This window comes from Schistocerca nitens, chromosome 12 (assembly GCF_023898315.1).
Source record: "Schistocerca nitens isolate TAMUIC-IGC-003100 chromosome 12, iqSchNite1.1, whole genome shotgun sequence".
NCBI lineage: Eukaryota > Metazoa > Arthropoda > Insecta > Orthoptera > Acrididae > Schistocerca > Schistocerca nitens.
This window is the reverse complement of record NC_064625.1, coordinates 122,208,003-122,225,252: the sequence shown is the minus strand read 5'-3', so window position 1 is coordinate 122,225,252 and position 17,250 is coordinate 122,208,003. Positions and strand designations below refer to the sequence as shown.

General features: G+C 41.9%; 1 protein-coding gene across 2 annotated transcripts in view; it reads left to right on the top strand.

The window, feature by feature from the left end:
* The window catches only part of LOC126215189 (uncharacterized), a 109,656-nt gene extending 105,746 nt beyond the window's left edge, over positions 1 to 3,910 (top strand). For both annotated transcript variants that reach the window (XM_049941858.1, XM_049941857.1), the window contains exons 5-6: positions 117 to 808; positions 1,889 to 3,910. In XM_049941858.1, coding sequence (XP_049797815.1) covers positions 117 to 808; positions 1,889 to 2,719 — 1,523 coding nt within the window. In that variant the 3' untranslated portion in view covers positions 2,720 to 3,910. The remainder of the gene's footprint in view (positions 1 to 116; positions 809 to 1,888) is intronic.
* The last annotated feature ends 13,340 nt before the right edge of the window (positions 3,911 to 17,250 follow it).

Sequence of the window (17,250 nt, the reverse complement as noted above, 5' to 3'; positions counted from 1 at the left end):
AGTTCTAATTCTCACACTTGTCATGTATGAAATATGTATGGTGCACAGCAAAATACTAATCAATTATTTTACATAAGATATGGTAGTATGGAATTAATTACTATATTCTTTTTCAGACCTTACCAAGGAACCAAACTTCGACATACCGTCTAGGACGGTCCCTGGAAATGACTCTGTCGACTACTCGTGGAGACTAAATGATACTATGGGATTAAATGATAACTACAGCATTGAGGGGTGGAAGGAGACAGAGGAGTCAGATGCCCCTGCAGAAGAAATGGATATAATGATTAGTGACAACAACAACAATAATAATAATAATAATGATGACAACAATAACAATAATGTGGGAAGAGACTACACAGCCAGTGAATATACCCAACTCGATCCTGTCCGTTACTCTCACGATGTGACATTCGGCAATGCTGCTATGCCGTTATTCACGAAGTCGGAACTCGCAGGCACAGAGACGTACACTACTACCACTACTGCGATGACAGGTGATGAAGTGTTTCTCGTGGTCGACCGCGAAGAAGTGGTTCCGCCAGTTGCCGAAGAAGTGATAGTGAAGAACGAAGGGTGGCCGCAGCAGACGGGCCACGTCGTCGAGTCCGAGCCGAGTCCCGTACCGGACGACCCTGCCGGACCGAGACACTCCGCACCGGCTCGCCGGCGGCGCGGCCTCAAAGTCGAGTTGCCGGTGCCGAGTGTCTCTGCGGTGGCTATGCAGGTCACTCCGGGCACTGCTTCGGGAGACCTGTTCCAGTCGGTGCCGCAGGACTTCGATCTCATGAAGTTCCTCCTGGAGGTGAGCAAAAGTAGCATATTCTTCTAGCAAATTCTTCTTGTCTACCGTGTAACTGTTGATAGCAGTTGCTGGACACAAATGTGGTGTGCACGGACAGAGGCACGCGTGTGGCGTACTGTACTGGAGAGAGGCCGAGAAACATGTAGCTGGTGTCACCTTCGTGTTTTCTGCCTACCCCACTCCATTTGTTTGCGTTATCCTCTTCTGCTCATTCTCTACTAAAATGGTACTACACTCTGCGCATTTTTATTTGTTTGTGTAATACTTAGTGCATTTCTTTCCTGTCATCCACGGTAAGGGTGCCCATACCAGGGGTTAAAGGGGGCTGCGCCCTCTCCCCCCTACCTCTCAAGGAAAGAAAAAAAAGTGTATAGTCAGGTGTTTTGTTTTAAAAATGATTTAAAAGTTGGTATTCCACAGGTTTTTGATGCAGTTGGAACTGGAACTTTATTATGGCTACTTATGAGTCACCTTTTGTCTTTGTACTCTCTGGTTTGCACTCCCACCCCATGGCTACTTATGAGTCACCTTTTGTCTTTGTACTCTCTGGTTTGCACTCCCACCCCACCAACTATTGGATGGGTACTCTTGCTCCATAGAGTACACATACTGGCTCTGTCGCTATAACAGTAATCACCCTATTTAAAAAAAACTATGCCAAATGTTTACTGTGCATCATGAAATTTTTGCAACTGACTGAACTGTCAGACAGTAGCACAGTTCTTAACAGTATCTTAAGTGAACCTACTGCCGGCTTTCTCTTTGCACACCACTCTGTCTGCAGTTCAGTGTTTTCTTCACTGGTGTCTGTTATGTCCCTTCCCTTAACCTCATGTAGCGTGCAATACTGCTGTTCACTTGCTAAGATGGAAATGGAGATAACTGTAGCAGTTTACTGACACTGTGGGGTACACGCTTGTTTCTTCATTTCTGTACTCGCTGGAAATTGCTATTTAATTGTACATTCAGAATAAAGTATAAATTTTCTCAGATGATTGCACAACTTAAATTGTGTGGAAATTAGTGATCATTTCTCACATTTCTGCTCTTGATATTGACCCAATTCGATTATTGTTACAGGACGGAATGCCCGAGGAAGTGCCGGATCCGTTGGCAGCTCTGTGCAGAGACGGGTGGGTGCCCAACTCGAGCTCAGCTCGTGTTGCGCCCGCCGGCGAGAAAACTGCCCCTTCAGACGTAAAGGACGACTTACCCGACGTAAAGGACGACTTACCCCTCAGTGCCGACAAAGGACGGGACGACAGGACGGTGGAAACCGACCGGCAGCACGACACGGGCAATTTGCGGGACACGGACCGGCAGCGGGAGAAGTTGCAGCTGGTCATCCGTAAGACCGACAGCCCGGACGGCCACGAAAGTCCATCGTACGCCGTGGTCCATAGGCCGCAGAGGGCGGCTTCGAGGCGAGTCCTCCAGGCTATCAAAGAAGAGCTGCAAGACGACTACGAAGAAGAAGAATACTTGCCGGATGACAGCGAGTACGGAGACGAGCTCGAACGGGAGTCGGGCGACGGTCGGCGGACGACCGGGAGGAAGCGGCGGGCACCCCGCGGGACTCGCCGGGAGAGGACGCAGCACGAGCCTCCCAGGCAGAGGAGGCGGATGGTCTCGACTTCGTCGGCTGACGATGTCCCGATCTGTCACCGGTACCGGGAACTGAGAGACAAGAACAACGAAGCGTCACGGAGGTCTCGTGAAAACCGCAAGATGCGTGAAGCCGAGATGCAGGAGCAACGTGAGAGGTTGGAGAGGGAGAACGCCCGGCTGAAGGTCCGTGCGGAGGAGCTGGAGAGGCTGGTGGATGCCCTGCGTAAGGCGCTTGTCGCGGCAGTGTCGACGTCTGCCAGCAGGCGGAGCACCGCGGAGGCGGAGACGCGGACCGAGGACTGAGCTGCACCCGTCCGCCTGCAGGTGGGCGGAGGGCAGAATGAGGTGTATTTCTAAAGGGCCCCGGGCAGGGTGCCATTTGTATCGTCCGCTGATGGAGTTTGTGTCGGTGGGGTCGCAGGAGAATCGGATCGGTGAAGGCGTTTCGGAACGGCTGGGCAGTGAGAACTGTTTGGGAGGAATTAATGGACTGTTTCCGGGTATATGCCACCGACGTTTCGGTACCGGTGGTTACCGTCTGGCTGACAGTCGTACACGTGGATCTGATGATTGGGACTCTGTGTTCTGAGGAAAACTGGGATTAGTTTGTGTAGTCTCTGTGTGTTGTAACATTCACTGGTATACGAGCGGTGAGAGATACTTAAGTATTGCTGTATGTATAGCGAGTAAAACTGTCATCATTAAGTTGATTTTGTAACATCTGATATTGTAAGTAATTTAAGAGCAGGAATAAGTGAGCTGTCAGTTGTAAGTAGTGCACAGTATGTAAGTTGCAATAAGTGAAGGTGATTTACACTGCAGGATGAAGGTAAACATGTATCAGTACAAATTTTGTGTATTGTTGAAAAGACTGACTAGAGGAACACAGTTCTTTTGGTATTAAAGGAACAACAAGCACTTGGAAAGTTTTTGGGGAAAGTTTTTGGCTCTTCAGCATTTTTGTTGGTATTCTTATTTTCTTCCTGTAGTTGATGTGATTGACTCAGGAGCTGTGTGAAGTGTAAGGGAGACAGCATTATTTGTGCATTATTAACATCACATAACTGAATTTCCCAAATACGGTTTTAGCATTGTTTCTAATGTGTAAGATTCCATGTGTTGGAAATAATATAAATGAGTAGCCATAATAGGCACAATGTAAAGTGTCCCATTGATACCTTACCATTTTTAAGTTACTTTTCTTGCCAGGCAAGTATTTGTAGTGGCTTGGTATTGTAAATACTGACAATGTACAATTGTAAATACTGACGATGTACATTGTCTTCTAACTTTTGAGAAAGATCACTGTCTGACAGTGTTTAGCAATCAAGACCTTTTTATTTATATGGTACACTGCATGTACAATCTTCTTTATGTCTATTAGCATTTTTAATCACTGGTTTTATTCTGTGCAATCTTTGAACAAATGCATGTTTTATTAGTAATCAGACTGGTCAATGTGGTTAAAAGTGCAAAATAAAAGTTTTATAACAACTTCACTCCATTATTTCATCCAACTAACCCACAATCAATTTACAACTTCCTTGCTATGCTCTGGAACAGTTCAGTTTATTGTATTGCCACAGAATGTTGCAGACATGTTGAAAGATTAAACATTTTGTCAAACTGAGGAGTTAATATGGTAGTTTTGCGTCTGGGCACAGTTAGAATCTTAGGCAACCAAAGTACTTGTTTGTGACAGGCATAAAATTTTGCTAAATAATTCACACGTCTCTGGAATATATGGCTGTGCACACTCTGGCTTAGGTCTTGCCTCAGGAAATGAATGTAGCATACTGTGTTAGGCTGTGGAAGTAATTAACGTAGGAGTGTCAGTGTCTGGATGGGGAGTAATTTTAATTCATATGTCACTGGGTTTAATCGTGAGGCTTTTCTGGTTGTTTATTTTATGTGGATGACCTAAAATTTAATGTGAATCAGAAGCAGAAATGGTTTGTTTTTGTATGAGATATTTTGTGCCACAAGAAGGAAAGGAGCATCGACAAAGGACTAGTAAATGATGAAAAAGACAGTGGTTTTACTCAATGCCCTTGCTTTAAATTTTTACACTACAGATGTTAATGAGCTGCTTTTAGAAAATAACTAACCGCAGCATATTCTGGCAGATTGTGAATGGATGGAACAAGATGTGTAAGTGAGACATACCTAGAACAAGTGTCAATGGTTCATCACTGTAGTATACGATATGTAGTTCATCTCGTTTTTCAAACTTTCATCTCTTTATGCAAGCATTTAAAAAAGGCTTGAAACTTGCAACTGAACAATTAGCAGACCTGGTAAAAGGGAAAAAAACAGTCGTCACATGCTCAAAAACAAGAGTACATCAGAGATTCTCAGCTGTAATTTAACTTTTGTAGCTTGAGTAGATTTTGTAACTGTGAAATTTTAAACTGGCAGTGTAATCTGACAGCAATTAAATGCTTTGTCATTGGGTACAGTTCTGTTGCTCTTTTTAATGTGGGTGCCTCCATGACTGAATTAATTGTTACTGTATGTCCTGTTCTAAAGATAATAGGATTTACCAACAAGCAGAAAGTGATGATTACAACTATAGAACTCAATGTCTTGTTCACATATTAGTTGTATCAAAATTCATGAACAGTCTCTCGGATCCAATGACTGCAACGGCAACATGTAGTCAGTATTGACTGTGAGCTTACATGTCACTGCTGTACTCCTACAGTCTGCGTTAAAAGAACAGTAGAATCGTAAAAATGACAATTTAACTGCTGTCCAGATTAGCTAAATTAATAGTTTCGACACTGCAGTTTTACAGTTTCATGGTTACAAAAGTTTAATTTTAGCTCATTCATGACTACAGCAATATTGGCATATCTGTACCTAGGAGATAATACATTACAACATCATATTACGTCAAAGGTGAGTTATAATATTTAGTTGTAAAAAAAGTCACTAAATTTGTGTGATTATTAGTTTTGTGATGGCAGTATTTAATAAATACAGTATCACTTGACAGTTATTACCCTTTATCTATATCATGTAGTGGCTGTGAAGTAACCTAACTTCTGTTTCTGTGTCAGTAAATACACCATCTCTCTCAAAATCTTCAGCAACTGACACTTAAGAGCAAATAATTTGATGTCGCTTAATGATGTGAATGTAACATTTTGCATACAATTTATATTCCTTTATAAATAAAGTTATCTTCCATGAATAATTTTCATTTTCTTTTGCAAGTAAAATGTGTTACACGAAGTGTTGAACCTTGTAAGATTTGTGCATTTAAGTTACGTAACACAGTTGTTGCTGAACAGTTCACTTTTTTTGAACATGTTATCAGAAAATCAATTTCAGAAATCTGTCAAGTGATATCTTTCTTTGAACAAAACTTTTTGGTGCTTTTGGCTATCGTAGTGAATAAGTTAGAAAGAGCAAACAGCTTGAGGAATGTCAATATTATTTTATGTGGGATTTGTAATACAACCTACCCGAGGAATGATTCTGGTCGCTACAGGAGATTCAGTGGTCGTCACTGCCAGCACGTCTACTGGAAAGAGAGCCGTTTATCTCAGAACTTTTAGTTGATTTGGCAGTGATGCAACAAGAGTTAGCAGTATTGCATGCTGCAGTCTGCAGTAGTAATGCAGCATTACAGCTGAGCTTCCCAAATCGGTGGAAACATCCAGGACATATTGCAAGTCTGATTTGAGATTACTTGGGTCTAGCAGTCTCCAAGTGCTTTCGTTCTTTGGAGACTGGGGAAAAAGCATTCAGACAACCTGAGAGGTTCTGAAGCAGTCTGACAGTACAGCGTATAACGTGCAAGCTGAGAATGTGAAGGTAAGTTCCATCTTATAGTTGGGTTGTAGTCGTGTGATAGGAGAATGTCAGAAGTGGTTCAGACCTCTTTGGGAAGCAATTAGCAGACGGGCAGTACTTCGTACTTTTAAACTTAGCAAAGGACTCTGTGATGTCACCTGTGGCTTAGGCCATTCGGGGAAGGATCTTGGGAAAGAAGATCGCGTGGTAATGGTACAGGTAACAATTTGAACTGGAAGCTTGATTAAATAACTGAGGATAACATCAGACACATTGCTGAGAATGCCCCCCTCACTAGACTGAACATCAAGACGACCTACCAGTGGGACAATAAGCCCGAGATAAAGCATTTGGTGGGATGTGTTAATGTAGACTAGGGCTGTCTATAAAATATCAATAAACATCAGTGATACTTTTTCCCCTGATTTTTATTGACATCAAAATGACAATATTGAGTGCCAATATTCTAATTTCATTTTTTTACACAATTTTCAGTAAATAATTGCAGTTGTTCTTTTGAAATTGCAGTAAAACATAATTTTACTTTCACTCTGTGCAGGATTCTTACTACTTTTTGAGCTTTTTTGTCATGTCCAATGTTTCACTTCGACTGTGTGGAGCAAGTATATGTGACTCAAAAGAAGAAGAGCTCTTGGTTGCATTGAGGGGGGGGGGGGGGGGGTCGGTGGTGATGTAAATGGAATAACAAGATTTTCTATGTGGAAAAATAGCACACCAGTGGTGTTAAAAACAATTTTAATGCAACTGGAGTGCTCTTTTTTCACATCTTCATTCTTCAAAAACAGCTGTTGAAAATGATGAACAAAAATCTAAATGAAAAGACTGGTCTTCACAGTGGACCTAGACACATGATGAGGAATACTGACGCAATCAGTGCTCGACGGCACCGACAAAAATGGCAACGTTTAATTTCACCGTATTATTTTGAGACTACAACTGCCAGGGTGCTTGCATTGGCACAAATGAAAAAATAGGCAAGTCAACAAGAAGTATTCCGAACAAATTTGATGTACGACGAAACAACGACGGACCCATCGGGCACCTTTTACTGTGCCATCTACATCCAGTTACCGTCGTTAGCAAAGTGGTTACCACCAAACTCGAATGGGCATTGATTTCCTTTCAAATTTGCTGTACAGAGTACCTAATAATAAATCAGTACTGAAGTATACAACTCTAAAACTGGCAGTATTTTACAATGTGCAGCTAATATTATTATAGGCAGGTATGTTGATATTTTTTCTGTCGATATATCAATGCTTTTTCAATACACTGAGGGGTGGTAACGATGTTTTTTTAAATATTGATATATCAGATCCCTGATATTTTTAAAAATATCAACATTCCTAATGTAGACCGTAGAGCATGAAGAATGAGTCGTGGGAGGCTGACTATCACATCGCCCCTCAATCGATCGCATTGTACATGACGCGGTTTGCATTCGAGAGGGGTTACTTACGGGACTGATTGCCAGATCCATCCAGTCCAGGCATAGTAGTAGCTGTGATATCCCAGTGTGTTCATTAGACCTTTTAAGGTAAATTCACACAAAAGACAGAGCTGCAGAACAAATAAAATTGTACTTGAAACTACTAATAGTACAAGAAAACACTTCACTTTGGACAAAACCAAATATATTCAAGAACATGTATTTAGTGTAGCAGTCGCACAACTCTTTTGTTCGAGAGCCAATACTGGCATTGTGCGGTGGCATCACAGGCCACATATGTACTGATCTTATAATCAGTTGGCAAACTACATGTTAGTACATTACAAACCACCTGATAAGACTACCTATAGCAAGGGTATGATAGGTTGGGTTACTGGTCCCCCCCCCCCCCTTGAGTATTGACAGTTAAAAGTCACCAACCCCAAAACTGCGAGACTGTAATTGCCTGATGAAGCACTGTTGTCTGAGTGAATGGAGCTTAACTGATTAATATTAGTAATTTTATTTGTATTTAAATACATTCTACAGTCTGAGACACCAAATATGTTTACTAAATGTTTTTAGTGTCAGTTTTCTTCTACCCATTACATTATATTATAAAATCTTAATTTAATGTAATATTGCTTGCGAAAAATATGCACCACATTTAGAGGTGACCATCTATAATGCATAATCACTAAATCTGTGTCACCCCCCTTTAAAATTAATAACTAATCCATGCCACTCCCCTTTGAAATTAATGACTGATTGGAATGAGACACGCACACCTGTGAGTAGTCAATCTTTGAAGCATACGTAGCAAAAGAAATTCATGACTGTATATCCACACTATTGATGACAATCTGCTGGAAACAGTATCTACCACACAATATCTAGGAGTAAGTATCCACAGTGGCCTTAAATGGATTGACCACATAAGACAAATAGTGAGAAAAGCAGATGTCAGATTCAGATTCATAGGAAGAATCTTACGGAAATGTAACTCATCCACGAAGAAAGTGGCTTGTAAGGTTCTTGTTCAACCAATTCTTGAGTATTATTCATCTATCTGGGATCCCTATCGAGTAAGACTGATAGAGAGAGAAAGATCCAACATACAGTGACATGGTTCATCACAGGATCCCGTAGTCAGTGTGAAAGGATTATGGAGATGTTCAACAAATTCCATTGGCAGACATTAAAAGAGAGGCATTGTGCAACACAGAGACTTACTTTTGAAATTTCAAAAGAGCACTTCCCAGCAAGAATCGGACAAAATATTAGTTTTCCTCACATGTTGTTGTTGTTTTGGTCTTCAGTCCTGAGACTGGTTTGATGCAGCTCTCCATGCTACTCTATCCTGTGCAAGCTTCTTCATCTCCCAGTACCTACTGCAACCTACATCCTTCTGAATCTGCTTAGTGTATTCATCTCTTGGTCTCCCTCTATGACTTTTACCCTTCCACACTTCCCTCCAGTACTAAATTGGTGATCCCTTGATGCCTCAGAACATGTCCTACCAACCTATCCCTTCTTCTAGTCAAGTTGTGCCACAAACTCCTCTTCTCCCCAATTCTATTCAATACCTCCTCATTACTTGTGTGATCTACCCATCTAATCTTCAGCATTCTTCTGTAGCACCACATTTCGAAAGCTTCTATTCTCTTCTTGTCCAAACTATTTATCGTCCATGTTTCACTTCCATACATGACTACACTCCGTACAAATACTTTCAGAAACGACTTCCTGACACTTAAATCTATACTCGATGTTAACAAATTTCTCTTCTTCAGAAACGATTTCCTTGCCATTGCCAGTCTACATTTTATATCCTCTCTACTTCGACCATCATCTGTTATTTTACTCCCCAAATAGCAAAACTCCTTTACTACTTTAAGTGTCTCATTTCCTAATCTAATTCCCTCAGCATCACCCGACTTAATTTGACTACATTCCATTATCCTCATTTTGCTTTTGTTGATGTTCATCTTATACCCTCCTTTCAAGACACTGTCCATTCTGTTCAACTGCTCTTCCAAGTCCTTTGCTGTCTCTGACAAAATTACAATGTCATCGACAAACCTCAAAGTTTTTATTTCTTCTCCATGGATTTTAATACCTACTCCGAATTTTTCTTTTGTTTCCTTAACTGCTTGCTCAATATACAGATTGCATAACATCGGGGAGAGGCTACAACCCTGTCTCACTCCCTTCCCAACCGCTGCTTCCCTTTCATGTCCCTCGACTCTTTATAACTGCCATCTGCTTTCTCTACAAATTGTAAATAGCCTTTCGCTCCCTGTATTTTCCCCTTGCCACCTTCAGAATTTGAAAGAGAGTATTCTAGTCAACATTGTCAAAAGCTTTCTCTAAGTCTACAAATGCTAGAAACGTAGGTTTGCCTTTCCTTAATATTTCTTCTAAGATAAGTCGTAGGGTCAGTATTGCCTCACGTGTTACAACATTTCTACGGAATCCAAACTGATCTTCCCTGAGGTCAGCTTCTACCAGTTTTTCCATTCGTCTGTAAAGAATTCGCGTTAGTATTTTGCAGCTGTGACTTATTAAACTGATAGTTCGATAATTTTTACATCTGTCAACACCTGCTTTCTTTGGGATTGGAATTATTATATTCTTCTTGAAGTCTGAGGGAATTTCGCTGTCTAATACATCTTGTTTACCAGATGGTAGAGTTTTGTCACGACTGGCTCTCCCAAGGCTGTCGATGTTCTAATGGAATGTTGTCTACTGCCGGGGCCTTGTTTCGAGTTAGGTCTTTCAGTGCTCTGTCAAACTCTTCGCGCAGTATCATGTCTCCCATTTCATCTTCACCTACATCCTCTTCCATTTCCATAATATAGTCCTCAAGAACATCGCCCCTGTATAGACCCTCTATATATTACTTCCACCTTTCTGCTTTCCCTTCTTTGCTTAGAACTGGGTTTCCATCTGAGGTCTTGATATTCATACAAGTGACTCTCTTTTCTCCAAAGGTCTCTTTAATTTTCCTGTAGGCAGTATCTATCTTACCCCTAGTGAGATAAGCCTCTACATCCTTACATTTTTCCTCTAGCCATCCCTGCTTAGCCATTTTGCACTTCCTGTCGATCTCATTTTTGAGACGTGTGTATTCCTTTTTGCCTGCGTCATTTACTGCGTTTTTATATTTTCTCCTTTCATCAATTAAATTCAATATTTCTTCTGTTACCCATGGAGTTCTACTAGTGCTCATCTTTTTACCTACTTGATGCTCTGCTTCCTTCACTATTTCATCCCTCAAAGCTTCCCATTCTTCTTCTACTGTATTTCTGTCCCCCATTCCTGTCAATTGTTCCCTTATGCTCTCCCTGATACTCTGTACAACCTCTAGTTCTTTCAGTTTATCCAGGTCCCACCTCCTTAAATTCCCACCTTTTTGCAGTTTCTTCAGTTTTAATCTACAGTTCATAACTAATAGATTGTAGTCAGAGTCCACATCTGCCCCTGGAAATTTCTTACAATTTAAAATCTGGTTCCTAAATCTCTGTCTTACCATTAAATAATCTATCTGAAACCTTCTAGTACCTCCAGGGTTCTTCCATGTATACAACCTTCTTTCATGATTCTTGAACCAAGTCTTAGCTATGATTAAGTTATGCTCTGTGCAAAATTCTACCAGACGGCTTCCTCTTTCATTTCTTAGCCCTAATCCATATTCACCTATTACGTTTCCTTCTCTTCCTTTTCCTACTGTTGAATTCCAGTCACCCATGGCTATTAAATTTTCGACTCCCTTCATTACCTGAATAATTTATTTTATCTCATCATACATTTCATCAATTTCTTCATCATCTGCAGAGCTAGTTGGCATATAAACTTGTACTACTGTAGTAGGCGTGGGCTTCGTGTCTATCTTGGCCACAATAATGGGTTCACTATGCTGTTTGTAGTAGCTTACCCGCACTCCTATTTTTTTTATTCATTATTAAACCTACTCCTGCATTTACCCCTATTTGATTTTGTATTTATAACCCTCTATTCACCTGACCAAAAGTCTTGTTCCTCCTGCCACCGAAATTCACTAATTCCCACTATATCTAACTTTAACCTATCCATTTCCCTTTTTAAATTTTCTAACCTACCTGCCCGATTAAGGGATCTGACATTCCATGCTCCGATCCATAGAACGCCAGTTTTCTTTCTCCTGATAACGACGTCCTCCTGAGTAGTCCACGCCCGGAGATCCAAATGGGGGACTATTTTACCTCCGGAATATTTTACCCAAGAAAATGCCATCATCATTTAATCATACAGTAAAGCTGCATGCCCTCGGGAAAAATTACGGCTGTAGTTTCCCCATGCTTTCAGCCATTCGCAGTACCACAACAGCAAGGCCGTTTTGGTTAGCATTACAAGGCCAGTTCAGTCAATCATCCAGATTGTTGCCCCTGCAACTACTGAAAAGGCTGCTGCCCCTCTTCAGGAACCACACGTTTGTCTGGCCTCTCAACAGATACCCCTCCGTTGTGGTTGTACCTATCTGTATCGTTAAGGCACGCAGGCCTCCCCACCAATGGCAAGGTCCATGGTCCCACATACGCCTTGTGTAATGACCACGCTCTTCCCGTGCACTGTTTGTGTGTGGAACAGGGTTGGAGAGCTCAGTTAGTGGTACAAAATGTACCCTCCGCCACACACCATTAGGTGACTTGCACAGTATAATATAGACGTAGATGAAGACACACAGTAATAACCTTTCTCTCCTCTTCTAGCGCCACAGTTTCCACACTACAACATTAGCTAAAATTAAGTACATCTTAAAATGTACTCCCCCAGTAAATATTGTTTTTGTTGTTACTGAGCAGGAAAATGACAACCTTAAGAAGCCCTTAATGTTAGTCTACATTTCTCGATTCGCTGTTAGATGCATATTATTATAAAATGCATCTGAGAACTACAGGCTGCACGAACACTTGAGGCCACAGTCTGACGGCCACTGATTTAGGGCTTTCCAAAAAATATTATGTTCGACAGCTTTTTGAATGCCGTGCCACAATAGTGGATCATGAAACACACAAGCTTGTAGTGCTGACAGGTCACAGGCCACCGGCAGGAAGTGTCTCAAGTTTGATAAAGCAGCTAGACACAGTTTGGACACCTAGAAGTGTTGATGTCCAGGTTCGGATTATCTCCCACAGGGAAATTCGCTACACGGATAGAAGACATAGTGCAACACAGCTGCTGACAATTGATTGGTTCTTAGGCCCAGTGATTTAATTGTACAAAGATTTATCTGGCTTGAGATGGTCAAATGTTAATGGTAAAATTTACTGTCCAGTTGGATACAGATTATAGTACAAGGTGTACAACTTTGCTTCTGCCATTTGCCGATAGGTGGCAACAATGGTAAGTAGCGGATAGGTGACAACAATGGTAAGTAGCGGTCGAAAGAAAGTGATCGCAGACATCGGTCAGTTAGCTTGGCCCTCAGTCAACATAACCTCATTAAACATTAGTCGATTTGTGTCTGCATCATAAAGTTGTTCTTGATTGAAAATGTCAGTTTACGAGCCTAATTCTCGTCATTTGCGGGAGGTGTTACTGTTTTGTTTCAGTATGAAGAACGCAGTGGCTGAGTCTCATGCTCTCAAGTACATATGGTAAGGACGCTATTAGTGATAGAATGTGTCATGAGTAGTTACAGCGCTTCAAGAATGATGATTTTAACATCGAAGACCGGCAGAGTGGTGGAAGAGAGAATGTTTTCAAAGATGCAGAATTGGAGACATTGCTGAGTGAAACTGAAGAAGAATTTGCACGATTAGTGGGAGTGATACAGGAAGCCATTTCAAAACGTCTCCAGGCCATGGGCATGATTCAGAAAGAAGGAACTTGGGTCCCACATGCGCTGAAACCAAGAGACATTGAATGGCGTTTGTGTGTTTGTGAACAGTTGCTTCAGAGGCAAAAACGGATGGGATTTCTGCATCGCATTGTGACCGGGGACGAAAAATGCGTTCATTACAATAACCCTAAATGCAAAAAAATCATGGGGATATCCTGGCCATGCTTCCACATTGATGGCCAAACCGAATATTCACGGCTCCAAGATCATGCTCTACATTTGGTGGGACCAGATCGACGTCATGTACTATGAGGTGTTAAAACCAAGTGAAACAATCACAGGTGCTCGTTATCGAATGCAATTAATGTGTTTGAGCAGAGCATTAAAAGACAAATGGCTACAACACAGTGAGAGGCATGATAAAGTGATTTTGCAGCACGACAATGCTCGACCCCACATTGCAAACGGGTTCAAAAGGTACTTGGAAACATTAAAATGGGAAGTCCTACCCCACCCGCCGTATTCTCCAGACATTGTTCCCTCTGACTATCACCTGTTTAGATCGATGGCGCATGGCCTGGCTGACCAACACTTCTGATCTCATGAAGAAGTTACAAATTGGATCGATTCAAAAGATGAACAATTTTTTCAACGCGTGATTCGTACACTGCCTGGAAGATGGGAGAATGTAGTGGCCAGCAATGGAAAATATTTTGAATCATACATGTGTAACCAATTTGTTTCATTAAAGCCTCAAATGTTGGGGAAAAAACAGCAGAAGCAAAGTTGTTCACCTTGTAGAAACAAACAAAACTAGTAATCCAAATACAATATGGCCCACGGAAAATAGTACTGACAGAAACATTGACACTTTCAAATCACTGGCCACCAAGTTCGATGACCACTTCTTGATAGTGGCTGCAAACATTGTACCCAGTAATACACATTATTATTTAGCGTATGGCTAATACAGACATATCATGAAATTAAATTACATATACATATGAACATATTGACACACAAGAAACTTAAGTTTGTTTTTACAACTGAATATCCAGTCCTTCAATCCAGCGCACTGCATCTGGAGTTGCTAGCAGGAAGTCCTCTTTGGCGCCGTGATAGGCTCGAATCCTGCATTCACGGTGAACGGTCTGGTATGGAGCCCCGCAGTCACAGGCTGGATCAGGCAGCTTCTTCCACTTAAAGAGAGCATGCCTGCATCTGCCATGACCGGTACGGATTCTGTTGAGAGTAGTACAGGTCTTGCGTGGTAGGTCGAATCCACTTGGAAGTTTAGTACCTGAGAAGATGTTATGCAGGTGCACATCTGTCACTGCTTCCCACCAACCTTTCCATTCTTCAAGAGGTTTGAAATCCTCAGCAACCATGTCAGCAGCATTGCACAGAGCTGGATGGCGTGATTTCAGTCTCTTACGATTTAAAGCGGCAAATCGCTATGCACGGGTAAGTTAGAATTCCTGGAGATATTGTGGAGTTCTCTCATAAGGGCAGTACATCTGCGTAGATCAGGAGGCATTATACCGGTTAACAGTGGAAGCCAATAAACTGGAGTAGATCTGATTGCGCCAGATATTACGCGCATTGTTGTATTCAGCTGGGTATCAACAAGCCTTGTATGATGACTGTTCGTCCAAACAGGTGAACAGTACTCAGCACTTGAGTACACCAAGCCCAGAGCTGAAGATTGCAGGGTGGTTGCTGAAGATCCCCAGGTAGTTCTGCATAGCTTATGGAGGATGTTGTTTCGAGTCCGCAACTTTTGAGCTAAGTTGAGAAGGTGTTGTTTGAAGCATAGTGCACGACCCAGGATGACACCAAGATATTTTGGTTCCAATTATGACAAAGAATTCTGCCTCTGAAACTTACTTCCAGTTTTACATTCGCCAACCGGTTATTTGGATGGAAGCAACACACTTCTGTTTTACTCACGCTGGGTTGAAGTCTCCAGATTTTGAAGTAATTATCTAAGGCAGACAGGTCATTGGCTAGAATCTCTTCGGTTATCTTCATTTCCTGGTGTTTTACAGCTAGAGCCAGGTCATCGGCATAGCAGTATTTTCTGGTCGAAGTGTCAGGTAGATCAGATAGATATAGGTTGAACAGTAAGGGTGAGAGAACTGATCCTTGAGGCAATCCGTTGTTCAGCTTCCTCTCCTTACTTATGTTGCTTCCAGTGATTACCTGGAACTTCCGGTCGCTTAGCATGCTGTTAATCAGTCGAGCCATTGTTCTGCAGGGTATGATGCGGAGAAATTTGTAGATAAGGCCTTCCCTCCACACAGTGTCGAAGGCGCCAGTTAGATCAACAAATGCCACAGATGTTTTCTGCTTCGTTTAGTATACTGACTCTATGAAGGATGTGAGAGACAATACTTGGTCGCAGCACCTACGCCCTGGTCTGAAGCCTGCCTGATCAACTGGAATGTTCTCTAGGATAGCGCTTCTTATTCTGTTACATATTAGCCTTTCAAAAAGCTTGTAGCAGCAGCTAAGTAGGGCAATGGGGCGACAGCTTTCTACCTTGTTGCTGGGTTTGCCAGGTTTCAGAACAGATATTATCTTCGCCTTTTTAAACTCCAATGGAAGTTGACCAGTCAGCAGGATGTCAGTGAAGAATTCTGCCAGCCATTTCTTAGCTTTTCCTCCCATATGGATCAGGAATTCTGGATGGATACCATTGAATCCAGGCGCCTTAAGGGGTTTGAGGTCCTTCAGTCAAGAGTCAATGTCTGAAACTGTGAAGGGATAGGTATACTCAGATGAGAGAGATGCCTTCTTTTTCAGGTCACGAAACTGTCGTCTGATATGTCTTGTATGTTTCTTGTCAGGAGGTACTCTTGAGGTAGTAATGATGTGGGAAGCAATTTGGTCTGGTGTTACTTCGGAATTTTTTCTGCATGCTGGTGCACTCCCTCCCAGTTTTCTCAGAAGACTCCAAGCTTTCCTGCTCGAGTGGGTAAAGTCCATATTTTCGATTGTTCCTGCCCATTTCTGCCTCTGAGACATGTCCAAATAGTTCCGTAGCTATCTCTGGGTCACCACTTTGCTGGGAGTGTTGGTACAATGTTTCACTTTCATCATTCCATCCTGGAACATATTCTTTTCGATATCCTCTTGGCTTACACTTTTTAGCTGTTGCTGTTACTGCACCAATGAAGCATTGATAGTTATTATGTGATGGAGGTATCCATCGAATGGTCTTATCCAGTTCCGTTGAAAACTTCATCCAGTCACCTTTCTGGAAATTCCATCCAGCATGCGGAGTTGATCGTATGACAGGAACCGTCCAGCCAATTTGTATTATTACAGGTCTGTGTTGGCTGTGAGGAAAGGCATCTATCACTTTCCTTGTGGTGTTGATGGGAAAGCCAGTTTCGTTGCAGCTAACAAAGCATGTCAGGATTTGAATCCTTGTCCCAAGCAGCTAACCTGAAAGTGCCTTGATCTTTGGCGTCAAACACTAGATGAAGATTATTCTCTTCGACCCATTCTGCAAGCATGCTCCAATTTTCATCATTTTGAGACTACTTCCAAAGTTCGTGGTGACTATTGAAGTCTCCTATGTAAATTGCAGGATGTTCTATTGTGTGTAGGACAAAATCGGGCTATGTTGTTTTGGGTGGCTTGTAACCATTTGTAATAGTAATGCTGTGCAATTGTATGACAACTGTATGTATATCTGCCTCCACACTTACAGAAACCAGTGAAGCTTCGTTTATGCTGTTACGGACATACGTA